The 25,882-nt window shown below is 43.5% G+C and overlaps 1 protein-coding gene across 2 annotated transcripts in view; it reads right to left on the reverse strand.

Moving 5' to 3' along the window:
- Positions 1 to 25,855, reverse strand: part of RGS7BP (regulator of G protein signaling 7 binding protein) — a 175,929-nt gene extending 150,074 nt beyond the window's left edge. Inside the window, exons 1-2 of one of the 2 annotated variants that reach the window (XM_073623576.1) lie at positions 24,961 to 25,855; positions 17,243 to 17,409 (exon numbers count right to left, since the gene is read on the reverse strand). In XM_073623576.1, coding sequence (XP_073479677.1) covers positions 17,243 to 17,409; positions 24,961 to 25,113 — 320 coding nt within the window. In that variant the 5' untranslated portion in view covers positions 25,114 to 25,855. Of the gene's footprint in view, positions 1 to 17,242; positions 17,410 to 24,960 lie in introns of those variants that run through there. The other variant, XM_073623578.1, reaches the window with a different exon arrangement.
- Positions 25,856 to 25,882: the final 27 nt, after the last annotated feature.

The raw sequence follows: 25,882 nt of genomic DNA on the forward strand, positions 1-25,882 counted from the left end.
TTTGGCTTGGAAAAAAAGTGGCAACCTTACTAGCTAAGCAAACACAGCTTCACCTTATTCATTAACATTCAGTAATAAAGTAAGCATTAACTGTGCTAAGAGAACACAGCGTATGGCCAGTTTTACTTCTTTAATGAATATACCCAATGTCTCACCATGCTTTTAGTGTTTTGATACTACATCCAGGTCAGACCAAACTATTCTTGCACAGAGTTTGCTGCATTAAAATATATTCACTTTTTAGTCTGTTTGCATACACAAGCTGTGATTTCCTGTAATTTAAATGAACTTATTCCAATAAGACACATTGCAGTAAGAGAAAAGAAGCTACTTAGAGGATGGCAGCCTTCCACAGAATATTGATTACATCAGCATAACCAGTTTCCTCTCTTCCTCCCAGTAATAGCTCTTTGATTTTTGAAGGGAAGTCAAGGTATTAAAAGATAAATCTTAGTGAGGGACTAGAATAATATAACCAACTAGAATACCTTTTTTAAATTGAATTTTCACCTTTCAGGCACACACATACTAGGAATTTGAATTATCTGCATGAATCATCAGATGAATGTATTTACCTCTTGCTGACTGTGCCTATGTTACTCTGCATAAAACTGCCTCTTATTGGTTCGGCATCTTTAAAAAGTGAGGGTTCCCTCTGTGGAATCCATCTACCCACAGAACTCCCTGGAGGCATCTCTGCCTCCTGTTAGGGTTGCCACCTTTTCTTCAAGCCAAATCCGAACACGTTAGCCACGCACGGCAAAATTTGATTTTTAAGGGGGAATGCTGTGGACTCTGGTGTAAAGGGGAACTCTGATGTAAGGGGGTTTCTGCTCACCAAACCACCCACTTACATCAGAGTTCCCAGCATTCGCCTTAAAATAGGGTTCCCAAGGCCCCCCTTACATCAGAGTCCACAGGGCACCCCTTACATATGGGTCCCTCTTACCTTAGTGTACTCACTCACTTGGAGGCAGGAGAGAGAAGGGAGGGAGGGGGTAGACTTTAAACACAGACATTGGATGGCGAGCTCACTCATCTGAGGATGGCTCAGGCATCTTTCATCCTTGATGTATCTGCTGAGTGCTGAGCTTCAAACTTCCAGCCCACACATCCCTTTCCTGAGGCACAGAACGCCAGGGATTGGAGTGTGGGTGGGCAGACAGAGGGGTAGAGGCGGGAGGAGGAACAGATCAGACCTGAGCTCCATTTGGCTGACACAAAGCAGCAGGAGCCATTGGCTCCTTGTCAATCACAGCCAGGGAGTCAATGAGGAAAGGGCGGGGCCAAGCCGTGGCTCTATGTGACCTATGGAAGCATAGAGCAGGGATCGGGAGTGAGCACACACTAGTGTCCCCATAGTAAGTGGCTTGCTATTGGGGGCACTGGTTAAGGAAGAGGAGCCAGGAGCCCTTACGGGGGACCCCAGAATAGGAGGATTGGAGATGCAAAACCATTACACAGAACAAGTACACTATATTACCAAAAGTATTGGGATGCCTTCCTTTACACGCACATGAACTTTAATGGCATCCCAGTGTTAGTCAATATTGAGCTTTGCAGCTATAACAGCTTCAACTCTTCTGGAAAGGCTGTCCACAAGGCTTATAGGTGTGTTTTTGGGAATGTTTGACCATTCTTCCAGAAGTGCATGTGTGAGGTCATGCACTGATGTGTATGAGAAGGCCTGGGCTCGCAGTCTCCGCTCTAATTCATCCCAAAGGTGTTCTATCGGGTTGAGGTCAGTACTCTGTGCAGGCCAGTCAAGTTCCTCCACCCCAAACTTGCTCATTCTTGTCTTTATGGACCTTGCTTTGTGCACTGGTGCACAGTCATGTTGGAACAGGATGGGACCATCTCCAAACTGTTCCCTCAAAGTTGGGAGCTTGAAATTGTCCAAAATGTCTTGGTATGCCGACACCTTAAGAGTTCCTTTCACTGGAACTAAGGAGTCAAGCCCGACCCCTGAAAAACAACCCCACACCATAACACCATGAACGGGTTCACGAGCAGATTCTCACATCAGAAACTGCCACATCAGGTTATTTATAGTAGACCTGAACAATATTATCACCAAAATGGGCTTTCACTTACACATAAAAATGGAGCAAATTCACATTATTGCAATTTTATATTCATGTATAGCATTATCAACTATAATTCTGCTTCAGTTTGAAGATGAAGAGAAGCAATGGTGAGTTTGCCTTTTCTCACCTATATCTATATTTGTGAAACCACAGAGCATGGGTATGAAGTGAAAAGACCACCACTTGGTGTGTAGAAAGGTAAATGGCAGTCAAATCTTACCAAGGCATTTTTAAGGGGATGTCAATGGACCATGCAATACATTTATAGTTGATGCCGGCTGCATTGGCTGTTATGATAGGGAGTGTTGAAATTGAGGCTGAGGCTGGGTTCACACTGGTGCGACACGACAGCCGTCCTACTTTGGATCCGACTTTGCCCTGCGACATGAAGCCGGCATGTGTCCGATTTTCAATGAACGGGGATCCGACTTGGATCCCCGCCAATGCCCGGCACTGTGTTTGGTATGAATCTTTAGGGGGAACTCCGCGCCAAATTTTAAATAAAAAACCGGCATGGGTTCCCCCTCCAAGAGCATACCAGGCCCTTGGGTCTGGTATGGACCTTGAGGGGAACCCCCTACGCCGATAAAAACGGCGTGGGGGTCCCCCCCAATCCATACCAGACCCTTATCCGAGCACGCAGCCCGGCCGGACAGGAATGGGGGTGGGGACGAGCGAGCGCCCCCCCCCCCCCTCCTGAACCGTACCAGGCCGCATGCCCTCAACATGGGGGGTTGGTGCCTTGGGGGAGGGGGCGCGCTGCGGCCCCCCACCCCAAAGCACCTTGTCCCCATGTTGATGAGGACAAGGGCCTCTTCCCGACAACCCTGGCCGTTGGTTGTCGGGGTCTGCGGGCGGAGGGCTTATCGGAATCCAGGAACCCCCTTTAATAAGGGGGCCCCCAGATCCCGGCCCCCCACCCTATGTGAATGAGTATGGGGTACATGGTACCCTTACCCATTCACCTAGGGAAGTGTCAATAAAAAAAACCACAGTACACAGGTTTCAAAATTAATTTATTAGGCAGCTCCGGTATCTTCTTCCGACTTCTCCCGGTGTTCCGCCTCTTCTCCCGGGCCCCGCCGCTATCTTCTTCCAGCTCTATTGCCAGCGAGGGGCCCGGTCTGCTGCCGCTGTCTTGTCGCCGCTGTCTCACCGCTTCTTCTCTTCATCTCTTCTTCCGATGTTAACACGACGCTCTCCCCGGCTGGAATGCTCTCTGTGCACTCTGCTCTGACTTATATAGGCGGTGACCCCGCCCCCTTATGCCGTCACAGTCTCTGGGCATGCTGGGACTGTGACGTTTTAGGGGGTGTGGTCATCACCCGATGACCACGCCCCCTTATGCCGTCACAGTCCCAGCATGCCCAGAGACTTGTGTCGGACCAGTTAGGACGGCTCCCATAGGGAAACATTAAATTTCACACGTCATGCGACATGAGCTCCCAATGTCGGAGCGTTTGTCGGACCAGTGTGAACCCAGCCTCAAGCTGGGCATAGACAGCTTGAATCTGGTGAACCGGCCGAGATTCGAATCATGTATGGGCAGGCTGAATTTACCCAAGTTGATCCAATGATCAACTTGGATACAACCAGCCTGACAGGTTTTACATGCGATTATTGCAAGCGACTGTTATAGCCAATAGCAATAATCATTGTCTTCTCCCGTGGGGATTCCTACATCTGCCCACCTGCCGGGAGAATACAATGGTTCAGCAGGAGGGATCCCTGTATTAACATAATCTGTATTGATGGGGGAATCTGGTTGCAGGAAAGAAACTCACTCCATCTATGGCCGGCTTTAGCTTTATTTAGCATTATGCTGGAGTTATTCACTTACATTGAAGATGTGCCTGTCATCTGAAGAGTTGCACATCTGCTTTTCCTTCATCAGATGGTCATTACGGTATCTTTAGTGGTTTGACCATGCCCATGGTTAGCATTTGTTTACTGATTTATAGTGGGTTTTGGGGTAGTCTGATGTTTGTCCAAGTAAGGACAGTCATTTAGGCTATGTCATGTTGTTGTTCAGGTGATAGGCTAGTTAGAGGTACAGACCCTTCGAGATAGACTGCTAGGTTTGACTAGGCAAATTTAGTGTCGTGTCCTGTATCCAGCAGAACCTGAAACAAGTTCCACCCAAAAGTGGAACTTCTGCTTATCTGCTTCCTTTCCCCCCACTGGTGCCTCATTTGGCACCTTTCAGGGGGAGGGGGTAACTGTTTTTGAGTTCAAGTTCAAGAAGACTGCACCGCGGCGCCGTCCCTTGGAAGTTTGGCCCCCTCCTCCTTTCTCCACCGCATGGCCAGTTAGAAAGCACAGCACGCTCTGTGCATGCACAGTAGGGAACCGGCTGTGATGCTGAAAGGCTTCACTTCCGGTTTCCCTTACCATGAATGGCGGTGGCAGCACCCACCAGCCAATCCGAAAATCGACTGGGGTGCCGACATTGCGTGCTCCCTTGACAGGGAAGTATCCATATATTAAAAGTCAGTAGCTACAGTATTTGTAGCTGCTGACTTTTAATTTTTTTTTTCCCCCGGGCAGAACTTCTCTTTAAAGTACAACTACAGGCAAAACTTTTTTTTTTTTAATTTTGGACATAGCAAGGGAACGTTATGACCCTTATCAGATTTTCTTTCACCATCTTTGTCCCATTGCAGAGATTTCCCTTACCTTCCTGTCTCATAGCCAAAGAGGAAGTGAGAGGAAATCCCTGCAAATTAAGAAAAATTCCTTGGGGACCCCCAGATCACCAGAACTAGTGTCCCCATTGGAAGATTTCTCCTCTATCAATTTTCTGGGGACAAGTCAAAGTTTGGAATTTTCTTTTACTTTCAATGATAGTGATAAACAGGACAAATAGAGAGGGTGAACTTCCTCGGCGGGGGCACAGACAGCAATAAAATCTTACAGGCATTGTAATCTCTCTCCACTCTATCCAAAACTAAAAAACAAGTTTTGCCTTTAGTTATAGTCCAATGACTGGTACACACAATGAGATTATTGGATGAATGATTGTCCGTTTTTTTTTTTTCAATTTAGAAAATGAAGGGTTTACTAAAGTTACGAAAATCCTCATACGACAGAATAAAAATTCAGAAGTGATGCAATGTATTGTATCTGTAGTGTTATTTTCCATCAAAAACTGTACTGATTAAACGAAAATCGTATGATCTAGTATCGTATGAGAAACATTTTTGTGTTTGTCACTTTGGATAATTTCAGACGTAAGCTGTGTACTAACAATCAGATTATTATACGATCAATTAGAAAGCGGTATTTTTCATACGATTTTCTGATCAGACGTAAGCTGAGGAGGTGAGTTGCCATCTAGATAAAGGAAGGCTCGTAGACTTGGATTTTGCAAACGCTCTAACGCTGATAAACACTGATAAACTTCGATAAATGCTCAAAAACGTCACTCACCAGCATTTAACGTTTTTGATCCATTGAAAAAAAAATTAAAAAAAACATTTTTTTCTTAAAAAAAAAAATAGCTAAAAACGCTAACGCGAAAAAATGCTAAAAATCGCTAATAAATGCTAAAAAACTCTATTGCAAAAATGTTGAAAAACTCACTGCAAAGCTACTTATAATAAGGGAAAAAAGGCTGAAAAAAACGAATGTCTCCAACCAAGGACTGATACGTTTTATTATATTACATTTTTGGGTTTGGATATGCTTTATTTTTGGAAGCTTTCCATCAGTACCAATTATAATAATAATTAAGTAAAATGGTCAGCTTCTTCAAAGTGATTTGCAGACCAGTATTGATCCTTTGGTCACTTGAAACGAGGAAACAATGGAAAATATGGTTGGCACATTGCTGGGGACAGCCCAACGTCTATTTAATGTTTTTTTTTTTTTTATTATATTTTATATCAAAAGTTTATCAAACTTGCCAACTGTATGTTCAGCAGCGGTCTTAGTTTTCAGAAATGCCAGTTCAGCAGGGACCAGCCTAATTTCAGTCCATGAATGTCCATCCCTGTTCAGTCATTAAGTCAAATTCTGTCAAACGGGAATGTTGGAAAATATCTCTCGGTCAGCAACTGCAGTCTGCTGGCTAACTGAAAAAAAAAAGATCCATCTATTGCCACCATTACAGCTTAGGTTTGCCATTTTTATTCAATGGTTAAATTATTGACTATTGGGTATCCTTGCCCAGCCAGGCACCTGTGAATGTAGCCATACCACCAAAGTGTGTCAAGACCAAAAAAGTCTGAACCAGGAAAAAAGTTCAGTCCTTATGGTACACTGTCAGAGAGGTCTTACTGTCTGTAAGACTGTCACCTGTTTTCCTCACTGTGAATCAGCGTGATACAGTAGGACCAGACCTAACCACATTTGTAATGGTATAGGACAGTAATGACGAACCTTGGCACCCCAGATGTTTTGGAACTACATTTCCCATGATGCTCATGCACTCGTCAGTGTAGTTGATCAACTATTTATTACTGCTTACTGTTGCACTTTAGGTGCCACCGCTACTGTTTATGCTTATCTGTGCATTTATGCCAATTATGCCTAGCCCTCGCTGTTAGCCATTCTGTGTGCTGGATTGTATTAACACAATTGCCAACTTTTTACTTGCTTGGTTATTTACTCTACTGAGCAATAATACATCAAGTTTACCATTACTACCTGCTTTGGTGCCTGTTTTCAAACAACCATTATTTTTGGGTGATAGGAATTATTTGCAGTATTTCACTGTGTTTTCTTGCTTTTCAATCCCTGGTGTGTCAGAGGGGCTTAACCAATGACTCCTTTAGGGGTAGTGATACAGAAAAATGAAAAACAATTGTGTTGTAAGTACTTTAAGCCTCGTACACACAGTACAATTGTTGGCCAACCGAGTGTCTGATTTCTGTCAAAAGGGCGTGTGCCAGTATCTTGTCTTGCATACTAACGGTACACAATTGTCGTGTCACAAACACGAACGTAGTGACGTACTACAAGGAATTTCAGCTCCTGTGCGCCACCCTTTGGGCCCCTTCTGCTAATTTCGTGTTTGGTGAGCATTGATTCCGAGCATGTGCGCTTGTACTTTCGACTTTTGTGTGATGGATTTGTGTACTGACCATACAAAAATTTGATGTCCACCGATAATTTACTAGCCTGTCATCCAACATTTGTTTGTGGAAAATTGGACAACAATTGTTAAAAGGACTAAAGGTAATAATTTAGGACAACAGTCTGTCAACAGACAATCCCTTGCCAACAATCGAACCGCGTGTACGAGGCTTTAGAGTGTCTGTAAATTGGTACTCCTGCAGTATGTTGGTGCAAGCTGTCTACAATCCATGCTCAATACTGGTCATTACTGAGGGTGTGCTGGTGTGTCAGTCACCAGTTGTGGGTGGTACAAGCCACCTATTGTCCATGTGCAGTATTGGGCATTACTGGGGGTGTGCTAGCATGTCAGTTATCAGGTGTAGGCAGTACAAGCCATCTATGATCCATGCTCATTATTGGGCAATACTGGGGATGTAACTGTGCGTCAATAATCAAGTGTGGGTGGTGCAAACATCCTATGATCCATGGTCATTATTGCCCATTACTGTGGTGTGCCGGTATGTCAATCATCAGGTGTGGGTGGTACAAGCTGCCTATGATCCATGCTTGGTTCTGGTTATTACTGGAGCCATACTGGTGTGTCAATTATCAGGTGTAGGTGGAGCTTCCTATGATCCATGGTCATCATTGTCCATTACTGGGGGAGTGCTGTTCTGTGAATCATCAGGTACAAGGTGCCTATGATCCATGCTCAGTACTGGCTATTACTAGGGGCATACTGGTGTGTCAGTCATCTGCTGTAGGTTGTGCCAAGCTGTCCATGCTCAGTATTGGGCACCATTGGGGACGTGTTGGTGTGTCAATTATTAGGTGTGGGCGGTATACACTGTCTTTGATCATTGATCAGTAATGGCCATTATTGAGGGCAAGGTGGTGGCCAGGCAGATCACTCATGCACAGCAGCCATGGATCTATCTCTGCTTTGCTTTATGAACTGTTGGCAGGGAAAGAATCACAGAGGATTTCTTACAAATGTCTGATTAGACATATGGTTAGGTTATCTGTGGGCTGTAAAACACCATGTATCGCTCTAATTGCTTGGCCACACTTTAGCTTCAAGAACAAGTAATGGCACCCTGAAATGTCCCTTGAAATCCTTAAAAAGCCTTTCCTGTCTATGACATCAACTTTGATATTGTTATGCTTATAAAGTACAGCATTTACTACAATTACATGAAAACTCATAAATATTTCAACAAGCTCTTCAATACAAACACACTCTAGGCATGAATTACCACTTTGTTGTTCTTTCTCATCCTCCTGGGAGAGTTGGAAATAAACCGTGAAACGCTTATTGAGAAATATTTTAATCTGGTAAATTCAAGTGTGTCAGTAGTCGGAGGATTAACCTGTCATGCTGCATATCTGCTGGCTAGTGGCTTCAGCTTTCATCTTATGTTCCGCAGGGACGAGAGCCTGGCTGCCAGCTAATGTACGGCTGGAAGCTACTACTTTCAGACCAATCTGGTACTGAACAGATAACTATGCCAAGACATTAAACTACTCTCGGCCTAACTTGACAGCGTTCACTGAAATCTTATTTATCGTAGGCAGGATTTTTCATCATCGGCAATCGATTTTAGATATATTGTGCATTTATTCTATCTATAGGACTCTTCAGCATGTCAAGAACTTTCTTGGATCTCTAAGAATAGGAATGGCAGCTGTTGCCCTTCTGATTTCCAGTTATAAACATTTCCTACAGATTATAGACAGGTGCTGGTAAAGTAGACCCATCCTCGAAAATCGGATCTCTTTTTAAAATGCTAGTTGCCTGGTTCACCTTCCTTATCCTCTGACTTCCTATTGCCCCCCCCCCCCCCCCCCTATTTGGCCAGTGAGGCCACCCTTCACCAACTGATGAGCCAATGGTAAGGCTTAGATGGTGGGCGAGGGGCAGAGCAATGATGTGATCAGCCTGTTGTTGCTCCTTCACTGTGCAATCTGAGACAAAAGGTGGAGTGGCGACTAGGGTTGCACCGATATCCGATATGGATACTAAACATTTGCACAAGTACTTGGACTCTTGCAAATGATCCGATACTAAAACCGACATTTTTTGTGTGGTGTGGTGTGATTTGAGCCCACACAAAATGAATGGGTTTAAACCAGACTGCAAAGATTTGCATGTGATTTGAACAGGAATGTGGTGTGTATCCTAAATCACATGCAGTTTCCCCCACTGCTCCTATGTGAACTCAGGCTCGTCAAATTGACTTCAGCCTGGGTTCACACAGGAGCGGTGCGGGAATCCGCATGTGATTCGGACAGGTATTGCACCGCATTCCTCTTAAAATGGCATGCAATTCTTTGCAGTGAGATTTGAGCCCATGCATTTTAGGAGGTAGCTTTTTCCTTCCTCACACATCATAACTTCTCTCCTTTTCTGGGAGTATCTAATTACTCTTTATGTTGGTCCAACTCCTCCAGTCAAACGATCTAAAATGCAAGGCACTTTCCCTTGTATCTGACTTGTTTTGGAGTCTTCCAGCCACGTACACAACTCCTTAGAGAAATGTTCTGAGGTTCAAAATAAAAACTGAGTCTGTCACACCTCATATTTCTATCCCCAAAACTGCTGTTACTGCCATGGTAAGCATTTACAAATAGAAGCTCAAGAGAACCTTAAGAAGCAGGGGAAAAGCCTAAAAAAGAAAAAAACGGATGCAGCCACCACATCTAATAGGGCGTACACACGGTTGGACTTTGTTCGGACATTCCGACAACAAAATCCTAGGATTTTTTCCGACGGATGTTGGCTCAAACTTGTCTTGCATACACACGGTCACACAAAGTTGTCGGAAAATCCGATCGTTCTGAACGCGGTGACGTAAAACACGTACGGCGGGACTATAAACGGGGCAGTGGCCAATAGCGTTCATCTCTTTATTTATTCTGAGCATGCGTGGCACTTTGTCCGTCGGATTTGTGTACACACGATCGGAATTTCCGACAAAGGATTTTGTTGTCAGAAAATTTTATCTCCTGCTCTCCAACTTTGTGTGTCGGAAAATGCGATGAAAAATGTTCGATGTAGCCCACACACGGTCGGAATTTCCGACAACAAGTTCCGATCGGTCATTTTCCATCGGAAAATCCGACCGTGTGTACGGGGCATAAGAATTAGTAAGCTGCAATATATTAAATATTTGCTTCTGGGTTTAGTACCGCTTTAAACATGATTTTTTACATGCTCAAGACATAGTAAAATCCTAATTACTGGAAAAAAATCAAGCACAGCAACGACATCCTTTATGTTCCTCGTACACATCATTTTGTTTTCTAAATTTTGTCCGATTTAAAGACACATTTTATTACAAAAGAATATGTATTTTTTTCAAACATTCATATTGACCATTGCTTACATATAAAATGTTTATTTCTGTGCATCCATTCCTTGGTTTTGTCAATGTTGCTCTTTAAACTAGCTTTTGTATTGTGAACATAGATGCAAGCTTTTCTAAAGCTGGCCAAAGAGTAGACAATTTTTGGTCTAGTACAACAAAATCATTATCAAACTTGCATAAGTAATGGTTCATGTCATACAGAAAAAAAATATTGCTTATGTACTGCTAAATTGGGAAATATCAAACTTTTTTTCCTTTAATGTTACATAAATACATGTGTAAAGCATGGAGGCCTAAGTCCTAGACACTGCAGTCTATCTAAATTTGGAAGTCTAAAGGTGCCCATTGACATGTGATGACAGTGTCCCAATATGGCCAGACTGGGTGACGATCCAAAGTATATGGGGCAGTGGTGAATGGTTATAAGCCATGTCAGGCTTTTATTTCTGTTTTTTTTTCCCTGTTAGGGAGATAAAATTTCCATAATTGTCCTGATTACCATATCACCAGGAATGAAAGTGAGTAAAAATCCAAACTGTTCAGTTGTCAACAGAACAGGAACAAAGACACCATGTCTCTTGGGCCATTTGGTTAAGCCAATAATAGAGCATGTAGAATTAGCTTCCAACACCCTTCTTGGACCACATGTCCCTACTAGAAGTAATTCTTATAGATCACATTGTGGAATCTATATACCTTTTTCTTAATAGGAGCCCTTACTGGAACTTCAAGAGGTCTCTTTATTGCCAACTTAACACAATGTAATTATACGTATCCAATATCTGGAGGGCCACTGGGGACGCCAAAAACGACAGAAAACCCCCTAGATATTCTCTGAATGGTGGTGGTACCAAGACCCCTTGTGTTTAGTGTGCAGAGGGAAAACCACTCACGCAGGACTTGGAAGATTGCAGCTATCACTGTAAGTAAAATGGACAACTACAGTAGTTTTCAGCATCCCCAGATGCCTTCCAGATATACCATATAGATAATTAGATCATGCCAAACTAAACTACTGTAAGTTGGTAATAAAGACATATCCCGGAGTTGAGATTTAAAATGACTTCCCAACCTTGTCCCATGCATACTTTAAAGGAGCATTCCACTCAAAAATGATATTTTAGTTCTACACAATTGCATGAAAATGAATTATAATGTATGATGGCTTCCTACATATTTTAGAGATTCTTGTGAGAAGATATCCCTACCAACATTCATAGCTGTGTAGTGCAAAATACACTGCAGTATAAAAATGTTGCCCCAGCGACGATGTTCATTAGGACGAAACACGTAGAACGGACGTCATCACACCTGCCTGGGTGCTGGAAGCTTTTATGTACTTAATTCCTTTTTTACTCTTCATTATGTAAGATTACCTTTTTTATTAAACGTGGTTTTAAGATATTGCACAATGAAGCACTCCTCTTTTCTTCTCGTATGATTGTATAAATCTGCTCATGGCTGCGAGTGTTTAGCCCTGGAGGTGGTCTGACAAGTACTAGAGGAGATTTTATTCGGCTGCCTGCTCTCTTGTGACTGGGTTGGAGTGAAGTGATTTTATATCCATCTATCCACTTAAGAGTTTAATGCTAAGGTGCAACTAGACCTGTAAAAGGGTCTTCGTTTCTGGTAAGAGGCAACTTTAAACGCTGGGTGAAGCACTTTCCTGTGGTGATCACTGGATTCCCTATTTGTATGAATTACATGAGTGGAGCATCTCATTCTTTGCACACATCTTTAATACTCTATTGGGATTATTTCTGCTTGGACTGTTGCATGAATTTATAGAAATATGAGACTATTTATCTTTTACTTTTTGATATTATTTATTGATGCATTTAATAATCATGTTTTGTGTTTATTTGTATAGCACTGTGCACTTATTAGATAACGCAACACATATTTTTTATTTCATAAAAATGTTGTACCTTTGACATTTGCCTCAATCATATAAATTCAGTTTCCCTGATAAACCTGACCAACAGAACACTTAGTTGTCCACATAAAAGTTATGACTTCTTACTGGGGAGATGACAGAAGGGAGCTTTCTGAATCTCAGCATCTTTAAACTGTTAAAATAGTTTCTATATGAACAAAACCCTCTAGTAGCACAGAAAGAAGATCCATATCTGAAGGTATGCATTGGATTCCAGGTTTCATTTGTGTGATATGAGCTTGTGGGTGAGGCCAATGACTGCGATACCCGATGGAGAGGGAGCGCTCACACACAGACCAAACTGAAGTGAAAGTCCTTGTATTTGGATAAGTAGCAATAAGGCAAATTACAGTGACACTTGTAAGGACTAGTATTCTGTTCTTATACAGCATATATTCAAGTAGTGCAAACGTGCAGTCATTAAAGTGGAAATTCACCCAAAAGGTGAAGTTCCGCTTCCCAGCCTTCTCCCTCCCCCCCCCCCCCCTTTACAAGTCTTGTCACATTAAGTTTTTTGGCGGGGAGTCTACCTAGTTTTCATAGGTTTTCATAGGTACCCACTCCGGCTTGAATCACCACACCCTCGTTCTCTGCCCGCAGCCTCTTAGGATATGTAACAGGTCCCAGAAGGCTTTAGGACCATTCACAAAGTGCAAAGAGTCACACTAAAGATGCTGGCACCGGGGACACGGAGACTGGTGAAGAACCAGCCCAGGTGAAGATGGCACTGGATCCTTGGATCGGTATGTGTCCTTTTATTAAAAGTCTGCAGCTATAGTATTTGTAGCTGCTGACTTTTAATTTTTTGTTCCTAGGGAGGTGATCTTCTTTAAAGTGAACCTTCAGTTTTTTTTAATCTTTCCATCTATTAAATCTTCTGCCCTTGTTGTTTTAAGTTTGGATACTAAAACATTTTTTTTTCTGCCAGTAAATACCTTATACATCCCACTTCCTGTTTCTTGTCTGGAAAAAAAGCCTAGGCTTATGACATCATGTACAGCTCTCTCTCTCTCTCTCTCTCTCTCTCTCTCTCTCTCTCTCTCTCTCTCTCTCTCTCTCTCTCTCTCTCTCTCTCTCTCTCGTGAGAGTTGGCCAGGAAGGGAGGGGAGATGAGTCATTAGGAGGTCAATGAAAGCTGCAGAGCTAGAGGTGTGTCTGTGTAAATCCAGGAAGTGAACAGGCAGCAGCTTCAGCTGCCCACACTTAAAATGGCTGCAGCCAGACTCAGCGGAGGGAGATTTATGCAGCATATTTAGCAAGTACAGAATCACAGTATATATAAAATAATATGCAAAGTGGTTGGAGGGAAGCTTCAGAATGGCAAAGATGTTTTTATTACAAATTATGTGAGCAGACTGCAGTTCCTCTTTAATGGAACAGGTTGCAGCATATGGCATACAGTGAGGCAATGATTTGTAACAGCAAGTCACTCAACAATGACACAGTAACGCAGCAGTATCACACACAGCATTAGTAGTAGGGCACTGTACCAGGCAAGGCTTGCTTTACTAAGGATGGCATCTGCTGGAGGGGTGGCTGACTGAAGAAACAAGGTTCTTCTAGGCTGAACTGTGGTAGCAGCTCTGGGGACCAGAATGCAGAAAGAGAATCAGCTGTGTCCCTACACTATCCGTGCTTGAACAAGAACCTTTCCCTATGCTCAGTCTCACCCTAACAAGTGGGGTCCTCTCCCTAACCTATCCACTCGCCAATAGAGCGCCAAACCTAGCAGGGCCTTCCTTGTTTAAAGGCTGCCCCACCTAAGATGGCCGCTGGAGGTTACCAGGAGTCACAGTGTCCAATCAGACAGCTGCTTTTCCTGAGAAACCAATGGAGTCTGCAGAGTAACAATTTTCCTCTAAGACCCCTTTCACACGGAGGCGCTTTACAGGCGCTACAGCGCTAAAAATAGCGCCTGCATGGTGCCTGTAAAGAGCCTCTCCTGTCTCTCCAGTGTGAAAGCCTGAGTGCCTTCACACTGGAGCGGTGCGCTGGCAGGACGCTAAAAAAAGTCCTGCAAGCCGCATCTTTGGAGCGGTGAAGGAGCGGTGTATATACCGCTCCTAAAGCGCTCCTGCCCACTGAACTGAATGGGCACTGCTGCCAAACCGCCGTTGGAGGTCGGGGGTTAAAACTGCCCTGCTTGCGTCCGAAAACCTCCACAAAAATGGCGGTAAAGCACCGCTAAAAATAGCAGTGCTTTACCACCTATGGTGCCAAAGCCCCAGTGTGAATGGGGCTGAAGCCTCCGCTCCATCTGTGCAGTGACATAACGCCACCTAATGGATGGAGGACAAATTGCACTGGCCTACAATCTGGCTTGCAGTGGGTGCAGAGGAGGAAGGAAAGTTGCAAAGACATGCTGGCATTTTAAATTTAAAGGAGAAGTAGGACCAAAATTCCTTTGACCCCACTTGGAATGACAGGAGTGCACTCCTGTGACCCATAATCAGCTGACATCATTCAGCTGGTCCCAACTCTGGAGAGATCCCGACTTTAATGTCTGGCTCAGTAAGCAGCTGAGAACATGTCCCCTCCACAGCTGAGAACATGTCCCCTCCACAGCCCAGCACTCCAGTGAGCACTGGAGGGGCAGAGCAGACAGCAAGGGACTGATAGTCACCAACTTTCTGCTCACTGAGGACCAAAAACTGAGTGATCAGCAGTCTTTAATTGCTCAGTTCTCAGTGTAGAGGCAACGGGGGACATTGGATTAATGCTGCATTCATGATGATGCATTGAGTATAATTTTTTTTTTATCCCAAACTTTCCTTTTAACTCCATGTCAACATTATATGGACCCCTTAAATGGGCAGATGGGCAGACTCGATGGACTACTTAATCTTTTTCTGCCGTCACTTTTCTAATGTTTTCTATGTTAAAACAGTATGAGGGTAAGTTATCAAAACTAGAATATGGAGCAGGTGTGCATGGCAAACAATCAGATGCTAGCTTTCTTTTTCAAAGCTTAACTGACCAAGCTGAAGATAGAAGCTGACTGGATGCTATGCACGACTGCTTCAGATTCTGCTTGCTCCAGTTTTTATTAAATTCCACCCCATATGTTTACTCAAACACACAGTTGCTGTTTCTCTGCAACTGCTTTGGGACTTTGTTTAAGGGTATAGTTTAGATATAACTACCTCTTCTTAAATACAAATATGTTATATAAGAAACAGGTTGGTGAATTAACTGTGCTCACTGAAAATTAAATATTACTTTTGAGTTGATTTGGCCTTACCCTTACTATGGGCAGGCAGATGTGGATGTTGAGCTAGTTTACTGGAATGCCTACTATGGATATGACCAGACTCATTTATACTTTCTCAACTTTCTCAGAAAACTGGTAGGGTACTTTAATTCAATAGGAAAAATGATGGTAACTGGTATGTAGTGCTCTGTCTAGCAGGGCATTCTGCTGGACTGTCTGCAGTAAGGCCCATTTCACACTGGTGCGCTTTTGTTGCTTTTTTCCATGACGATGAAAACTATTCCCTATTAAATCCTATGTAACTGTTCACATTGCAGGTGTGTTGTGCTTTGGAAAAGTCTTGCATGCATTGACGTACAATAAAAGGCACCTTTTTGGTGCAGTTTTGCAAAAGCGCACCAAAAAGGCACATTCTACTGTAAGTCAATGGGAACATATCAAAAGTGCATCATTGTAAACGGGTCCTAAGTGAGGCACATGAGAGGTATGCACACAGGGCATCAGAATATAATGTTCTCATTATGCATTTACCCCAAAACCCTTTAGACTCATTACTTCTAAGACAGGTAAAGTATAGTTAGTTCAAGTCCAGTTCCAGCCAAACTATGTATTTTGTTGGACAGTGGGAGAATCTCTGTAACATTTTTATTGCCACGTGTCTCTATGCTACTTCCTGCAGTTATGTAGGGGCTGCCAGGAGGAACCACCGTGCCCAGGGAGAACATGCTATTCAAACACATTTGGAGATGACAGATAGCAACTGACCCCAAAGCACTTCAATAAAGAGAAGATTTGAAACACCACTTATGGGAAGGGAAAGGATAGAGCTTCTTTTTTTTTTTACAGTGTTTTTTAAAATATCTTTAACATAGTGACAGGGTTACTTTAAGATGTTGTCATTTACCCAATTAGGTAAAATCATTAGAGAAAGACAAAAGGCCCCAGTCCTTGTATGTAGAAAGCCTACACAGCCAAGGTCTACGGTAGCAAAATCCTAAATGGCCCAGAGACTGCCAGTTGTTTACAATAATGAAACAGCGGAGACTTAACGCTTCAATACTTGATGACTGCACATTTTTTGATGCTCATGGAACAATGCTGCTACAAAGATCTCCAGTCATGTGAGATAGCCAATTTGAAGTATGGTACTATACCACTATAATATGACCCTTCAGCCCACAAGATGAATATATCCTTTGTGAACACCATCACACAAAATCTTAGATGACCACAAACCATGCCTTCATTCCACTCATCTAAAACTGATACGAGCTTTTGGATGGTATTTCTTGAAATTCTAAGGATAACTTGTTTAAGGTAAAGCAAGGCCTTTGCAAAATCTCGGTGCTATCCATAATTATATTAGCATAGCAATTCTCAAAGAAATAATATCACTAACACCTCATGGGATGTGTGTGTTTCCGGCACATAAACATATGTAAAAGGAACAATACAAAGACAAGTAGACGGTTACAGCTCAGTGTCCTTGCAAAGACCTCTGAGTAACGCTTTTTTTTTCGAGACATAATGAACATCATGAATTAGCTGCTTGATTATGAATGAAGGGAGCAGTGTTTCCTACCCGGAGATTGCTGAGAGTTTTTGGTGTGCTTGCAGAGCCATCTCACAACCTTTGGTTCGAGTTTTCTGCATTTCAGCCCGTAGGGAGGGACAGCTTACTGACACATCCCCGATGGAAATGACTAATTCACGGTACAAAGCCACCTGGGTGTTGAAATCCTGGACAAGCTGGAAAAATACATCATCACTGTCAGAAAACAGCATTTCTCTCAACCCTTTTATCATCAGAGCTCTAATACACATGACCTTTCTGACTACTTACTATCATGACATTAACTCCTGCGGAGAGCCGCTTAACAATCAAACCAATTAGGTAGCTTTCAACAAGGGTTAATCTTATACTATTAAGTAATGAAAAACATCATATGCAACCAAGCTCATGGGGATCAAATCCATTTGGGATCATTTTAATGGCTTAATAGCACAGGATTAACTTCTTGTTCACCATGTTCGCATCTCCAACACGCAGCAACCAGTATACAACCAGCAATACAGAGACGGTCAACAAGGTGTTAATATCATGTCAATTAGGGATTTAACGGTCCAGTGTAGTTGAGCCCTTTCTGATAATAAACAACTGCATACATATTTTAAAATAATATTTAATATTAATAATATAGCACTACATTGCTAAACACAGTTTACATTTGATTACAAAGACCTCTAAAAGAAGTAAACATATGCTGCATTGCATTAAATGCAAAAAAAAATAGGGCATTTTCTGCTCAAATTATGGTTCAAGAACTGATCATCATTCTTCATTCTTGATTGTTTACCGAATACAGCAACCAAAGCTGTTTTAAATGCAAGAAATTGGGAGCTGCAGCACAGTGCACATAAGGACAATTCCACCCCTCCCCCCCATCTGTAGGCTAGACAGTAGAGGTGAGAACATCCAGGTGTCTACGGTGCAGACCAGGAAATTGTCCTCCATACATAACAATCAGCCAGCCTTTCGCTGATGAGGTTTTCTGTTATCCCCATCTGATCTGTGATCCCCACCATCTTGCCCTTGTATTCATATTTTGTTCATTAGGAACGCTGAAAGTGCATAACACCACTGCTGTGAACAAGTGGTCTGGACACTACCTGAGACCAAAAATGAGTTAGTACAGGCACAGTGGTGGTGATGTGGGAATACATGTCATGTAGTGTCAATGCAGCGATACTACCAGCACACCAGCAGAGATGAAAGGTTGGTTGCTATGGATGTTGAGTAATAAGGAATCAACAGTGGCATTAATTTGTCAATTATAAACATAATCCTAGCCCACTTTCCAGTCATCTCGTTACTATCAAGCCTCCCCGGGTCTGATCTTATATCAGAACCTTAACACAGGACAAATATAAAGACTTTGATGGAGAATAAACTGATGGGATCTCAGAACTAGAACACACCTGGTAAGGTGGAATCTATTGAAGCCTGAACCATGATTGTGTGCACCTCAAGGGTTCCTGAAGAGGTTGCTGGGGGTTCCTTGGGTAATGAGCAATTTCTGCTTCTCAGATATGTAACCACTGACACCAATGATCTATTTAGCCACTTGTAAGGGTGGTAATCTTCCCACTGACCACTATAAGGGCCATTTTTCCAACTCACCACCAATGTAAAAAGCATTATTTAAGCTGACCATCAATCTACAGGGAGTATTTCTCCTACTGACCACCAATGTAAATGATATTCTCCCACTGACCACTGACGTAAAGGGTGCATTTCTCGAACTGACCACCAATGTAAGGAGCATTCTTCTCAGGGACCACCAATGTAAGGTGACCATTCCTCCCAATGGCCACCAATGTAAGAAGCATTCTTCCCACAGAACACCAATGTAAAGGCCATTCTTCTCAATGAACCCTAATGTAAGAGGAACATTTCTCCCACTGACAATCAATGTAGAGGAAGCATTGCTCCCACTGGCCACCAACAAGGGGCATTCCTCCCACTGAACATCAAGGGGCATTCCTTCCACTGGCCAACAATGGGCATTTCTCTCACTGGCCAACAAGGAGCATTCCTCTCAATGGCCACCAACAAGGGGCATTCCTCCCACTGAACACCAACAACAGGCATTCCACCCACTGAACACCAACAAGGGGCATTCCTCCCACTAAACACCAATAAGGGCATTTCTCCTACTGACCACCAACAAGGGGCATTCCTCCCACTGAACACCAATAAAAGGCATTCTTCCCACTAAACACCAATAAGGGGCATTCCTCCCACTGACCAGCAACAAGGGGCATTCATCCCACTGAACACCAATCCAATAAAGGCTGATCTACTGTATCATGCATGTGCCAATACACACACTGAGATATTTGTACAGTTCAACTTAAATGTAAAGAATTCTACAGTAGGATTGTAATGTATATTGTATGTGTAGCTAAAGAAAGATCTAATACATAAAAGCCATGTGCCCTTCACACACACAGGCCGAATTATGCATCTTGACTGTTTGTGCTTACAGCTTACAGTGCCTTGCAAAAGTATTCACCCACCTTGGCATTTTTCGTGTTTTGTTGCCTCACAACCTGGAATTAATATGGATTGTTTGAGGATTTGCATCATTTAATTAACAGAACATGCCCACAACTTTGAAGTTGTTTTTTTTTTTTTACTGTGAGAAAGAAAACAACAAATAGGACAACATAACAGAAAAGTCAATGTGCATAACTATTCACCCCCATAAAGTCAATACTTTGTAGAGCCTCCATTTGCGGCTATCACAGTTCCAAGTCGCTTTGGATAAGTCTCTATGAGTTTGCCACATCTTACCACTGGGATTTTTGCCCATTCCTTCTTGCAAAACTGCTCCAGCTCCTTCAAGTTGGGTGGTTTGCGCTTGTGAACAGCAATCTTAAAGTCTGACCACAGATTTTCTATTGGATTGAGGTCTGGGCTTTGACTAGGCCATTCTAACACATTTACATGTTTCCCCTTAAACCACTCAAGTGTTGCTTTAGCAGTGTGTTTGGGGTCATTGTCCTGCTGGAAGGTGAACCTCTGTCCTAGCCTCAAATCACACACAGAGTGGTACAGGATTTGCTCAAAAATATCCCTGTATTTAGCACCATCCATTTTTCCCTCAACTCTGACCAGTTTCCCAGTCCCGACTGCTGAAATACATCCCCACAACACGATGCTGCCACCACTATGATTCACTGTGGAGATGGTGTTCTTTGGGTGATGTGATGTGTTGGGTTTGAGCCAGACATAGCGTTTTCTTTGATGGCCAAAAAGTTCAATTTTAGTCTCATCAGACCAGAGCATTTTCCACCATACATTTTGGGAGTCTCCCACATGTCTTTTCGCAAACTCAAACCATGCCATTTTGTTTTTTGCTGAAAGTAATGGCTTTCTTCTGGCCACTCTGCCATAAAGCCCAACTCTATGGAGCTTATTGTCGTCCTATGTACAGATACTCCAGTCTCTGCTGTGGAACTCTGCAGCTCCTCCAGGGTTACCTTAGGTCTCTGTGCTGCCTCTCTGATTAATGCCCTCCTTGCCCGGTCTGTGAGTTTTGGTGTGCGGCCGTCTCTTGGCAGGTTTACTGTTGTGCCATGTTCTTTCTATTTGGTTATGAGAGATTTGATGGTGCTCCTAGGAGTCATCAAAGATTTGGATATTTTTTTATAACCTAACCTTGACTTGTACTTCTCAACAACATTGTCCCTTACTTGTTTGGAGAGTTCCTTGGTCTTCATGGCAGGTAAGGTAATTGGTTGCACCAGAGCTTTTTATGGGCTTCATAACAAAGGGGGTGAATACATATGAATTATCAGTTTTTATTTCTGAAAAATAGTTTTATGTATATATTTTTCTAATTTTACTGCACCAACTTGGACCTTTGTATTCTGATCCATCACATATAATTCAGATTAAAAAAACATTGAACTAAAGGCTGTAAGGTAACAAAATAGGTAAAAAGCCAAGGGGGGGGGGGGGGGGGGGAGTGAATACTTTTGCAAGGCACTGTACATATACCTGTAAGTTTGGAGCGTCTCTGTTGGTGTTATGAAGCATTTCGGAAGACAATCACTGTGTACCCGCGTATTCCACTGTGTGCATTTGTCCTCAGTACCAGTGTTTCATATTTTAGGCGCTACTTGTAAGCCTGCTTAACAAATTACAAAAAATGTAGCACTAGGGTCATTGGTTTAAATAAGTGCATGGAGTTTTCATGTTCTCCCCATGTTTGTTCAGATTTACTCTAGTTTCCTCCCACGCTAAAAGACATGTTGATAGAGTAATTTGCTCCTATCTAAACGGGCCCTAATATATCTATGTATGTAAGATATAGGCCTTAGATTGTAAGCTCCTTTAGGGAAGAGACTGATGTGAATAAATAGTATGTAAAGTGCTAAGTAAAATGTCAGCGCTATATAAAAAATGCCTTTGATAAATGAATAAATAAATCAGTCCAGATAAGAAAGGGTTACCTAACAATAGTAGCAGGCAAAACCCACCGCCCTAGACTCTCGTGAATGCAGTTAATGGGTTAACCCTCATGCAGCTGTAACCGTTTGAACTCGCTGCCTCTATCTGCAATAATAACACTAGCCTGACACCCAGCTGCAAGTTCTGCAAGACACATTTGTCAGTGCTGAAAACGGGGAATGGTGTAATGTCATGATTCCATTACACACCAGTGCCTTCACCCATTTAATACCTGCAGGTGTCCATAGCAGGAAAAAGCCAGGTTCAGGAAGCAGAGTGTGGAGGAGCTGGCTTGCCATCACTTATATAGCCCAGGCAGCAAGTGGAAATGTGTGATGTGGTTATACTGCAGCCTGTTAGCAGCAATGGGGCGGTGTTAGAAGGAAACTGGCATCCTGGATCCCCCAGCTGTACTATAGTGTTTGAAAAGAAGCCTTGTGCGGGTGCAAAGAAATCTGGACTCTGCCTAAGAGTGTGCGGTACCCCGGTCACTGTGACATCTATAAAGAAGATCTGGGGTCATGGTGGATTATCATAAGGGTAAAATAGGCAGATGCTTCAGGCCTTAAACTTTTGGGTTGGGGTGGCATAGGGATGCTAAAAATGTTCTGCACTTCTGTACTGCCTTTGCCAGTTTTGCAAGTTTTAGAGTTTTTTTCAGAAGGTGGCCAACAATTGCTGCCCCTACCTTCCTCTCATTAAAGGTTTCCTTTAGGGTCATACACAATCGGTATGCAAACTCCCTGTAAGTGCAAGTATTGCTTGTATATTAACTGGCACAATCATAAGAGTAATTGAATAGTATACCATAGCATAAGATCCACTTCAAAAGCGGGGTTCCAAATTCTTCAAAATCTCTTTGCAAATGTATATATTATAAGCAAAAAACATTCTTATGCATGGTGTCATTAAACTAGAGAGTGGGGCTCATCAATTAAAAAGAGCCTAGGGCCCTCAGTTTCCTTTAGAATAATCAAAGATCATACACAAATGGTATGTAAGCCCTTCCCACCTGGAAGCATTGCTTTTATATTATCTGACATTATAATAAAAGTAAATGGCAGAGTATATCTCTGCAGAAGATCCATTTCACTGATGCGTGATCCCATTGTAGGCCAACCCTTATGTGCGATTCCATAGTACACCAACCGTTATGCATGATTCCATTGTACACCGCCTGTTATGCATGATCCCATTGTATGCCAACCCTTAAGCATGATCTCATCCTACAATGACCTTTATGCATGAAATCATTGCATGGCAACTCTTAAGCATGATCCCATCATACACCAACCATTATGCATGATCCCATCGTACACCAACCATTATGCATGATCCCATTGTATGCCAACCCTTAAGCATGATCACATCGTACAATGAACCTTAAGCATGATCCCATTGTATGCCAACCCTTAAGCATAATCCATTGTATGCCGCCCCTAAGCATGATCCCACTGTACGCTGACCCTTATGCATGATACCATTTTATGCTGACCCTTATGCATGACCTTATTGTACTCCAACCCTTTAGCATGACCCCACTGTATGCTGACCCTTATACATGATCCCATCGTATGCCAACCCATATGCATGATCCCATCGTATGCTGAACCTTATACATGATTCCATCATACGCCAACCCTTATGCATATACTGGCAGGGGGAAGCCATGAATTAAAACCAGCCTGGGGCCCTGAGTTTCCTTTAAGATATTAAAGATCTTATTCAATTCATATGCAAGACCCTGTACTATACCCATTGTATGCCGACCCTCATGTATGTTCCTGTTGTACTCTGACCCTCATGCAAGACCCCACTATACCCTGCCCCCTAAGCATGACCCCATTGCATGCCAACCCTTATTCATGATCCCATCTTATGCCAACGCTTATGAATAATCTCATTGTATGCTAACCCTTATGCGTGATCCCATCATACGCTGACACTTATGCATGATCCCAATATACTGGCAGGAGGGAGCCATGAATTAAAACCAGCCTGGGGCCCTCAGTTTCCTTTAAGATAATCAAAGATCATATACAATTTATAAGCAAACCTCTGTACCATACCCATTGTACTCTGACCCTCATGCAAGAGCCCACTGTACCCTGACCCTTAAGCATGATCCCATTGCATGCCAACCCTCATGCGTAACCCCATTGTATGCAAACCCTCATGCATGATCCCATCAGAAGATGAACCTTATGCATGGTCCCATCATATGCTGACCCTTATGCATGATTCCAATATACTTGCAGGGGGGAGCCATGAATTAAAACCAGCCTGGGACCACGTTTCCTTTAAGATAATCAAAGATCATATACAATTTATATGCAAGCCCCTGTACCATACCCATTGTATGCTGACCCTTATGTATCTTCCCATTATACTATGACCCTCATGCAAGGCTCCACTATACCCTGACCCTTAAGCATGACCCCATTGCATGCCAACCCTCATGCATGACCCCATTGTATGCCAACCCTCATGCATGACCTCATTGTATGCCAACCCTCATGCATGATCTTATTGTATGACAACCCTTATGCATGACCCCAACTGAAGCTGAACCTTATGCATGATTCCATCATATCCCAATCCTTATGCATGATCCCAATATACTGGCGGGGGGGCATGAATTAAAACCAGCCTGAGGCCCTGAGTTTCCTTTAAGGTAATCAAAGATCATATAAAATTCTTATGCAAGCCCCATTACCATACCCATTGTATGCTAACCCTTATGTATGTTCCCATCATACTCTGACCCTCATGCAAGACCCCACTGTACCCTGACCTTAAGCATGGCCCCATTGTATGCCAACCCTTATGTATATTTCCATTATGCTCTGACCCTCATGTGAGACTCCACTATACCCTGACCCTTAAGCATGACCCTATTGTATGCCAACCCTCATGCATGACCCCATTGTACACCATTCCTTAATCTTGAACCAATTGTGTGCCGACTCTTACGCATGATCCCATTACACCAATAATACAAAAAGTCCACCTTTGAGTTAAAATTCAGATAAGGACATTAGCTTCAGAAGAGTGATCCCCATGCATGCCCATATATACTACCTTACCACGTATGTGAGCACTATCAGTCCACCCTGGACTTTTAAATGTAGTGCACGTGATGAGAATGGAGAAGCCGGTGTGATGGGGGGGGGGGAGGTTGGGGGGAAGCCGGTGTGATCGGGGGGGGGGGGGGGGGTGCTGGGAGTGGTACTAGAGCAAAGCCATGTAGGGGAGGTTTGGGGTGCTGTCCATCTACCCACCATCTTGCAGTGGTCCAGGGCTCTCTGGGATTTGAGGGTGCTCTCCGAGCTCCCCCTGCGATCAAGGTCCCTGGGGAGAGATTTGCCGCCGATCTGGAAGATGGATCCCTGGGACCTGGGGCGATTAATGCGCCCATTCGGTGCAGAAGTCATGCATACACATCCAGCAAGCAACGCCAAGGCGATGGATGGGAGGGAGCGGAGAGGTCCGCACAGCCACTGTCACTCCGGATCCGGGAGGGGGGCTCCTCTATGGACAGACACAGGGATGGATGGATGGGGGGCTCCTCTATAGCAGCAGGTAAAGGTGGACCATGGCTCCGATCTCAGCCCTGCAGTGCCATCCTTCCATCCCCGATGTCAGCACACATAGCGATCTGCTGATGGCCAGGACAGGGGAGAGGTGCCATCCAGGACCGGCGGCTCATCGGTCCCTGATCAGCATGCTGCTCGGCCTCCTCTATGGGATCGGGGCTCCTCTCCTCTTCTATAGATGGGGTTCCTCTCCTCCTCTATGAATGGAGCTTCTCTCCTCCTCTATGGGATCGGGGCTCCTCTCCTCCTCTGGATGGGGTTCCTCTCCTCCTCTATGGATGGGGCTCCTCTCCTCCTCTATGGATGGGGCTCCTCTATGGATGGGGCTCCTCTCCTCCTCTATGGATGGGGGCTCCTCTCCTCCTCTATGGATGGGGATCGGGGCTCCTCTCCTCTTCTTCTCCTCCAAGATCCTGGGAGATGCTGCTGGGTGCCACTGGAGGAGAAGGTTGGGAATCTGTCAGACTGACGTGCTTTAGCATCACAGCACATTGATAGGATGGGAATACTAATGTGATCTATCCATCCAGCCCCCTACTGTTTATATACTTATCCAATCAAACGCCCAACAACATCAATGGCAATATTACTTCATAGGGTTCTATTA

Source organism: Aquarana catesbeiana, linkage group LG01, assembly GCF_042186555.1.
Source record: "Aquarana catesbeiana isolate 2022-GZ linkage group LG01, ASM4218655v1, whole genome shotgun sequence".
Lineage (NCBI taxonomy): Eukaryota > Metazoa > Chordata > Amphibia > Anura > Ranidae > Aquarana > Aquarana catesbeiana.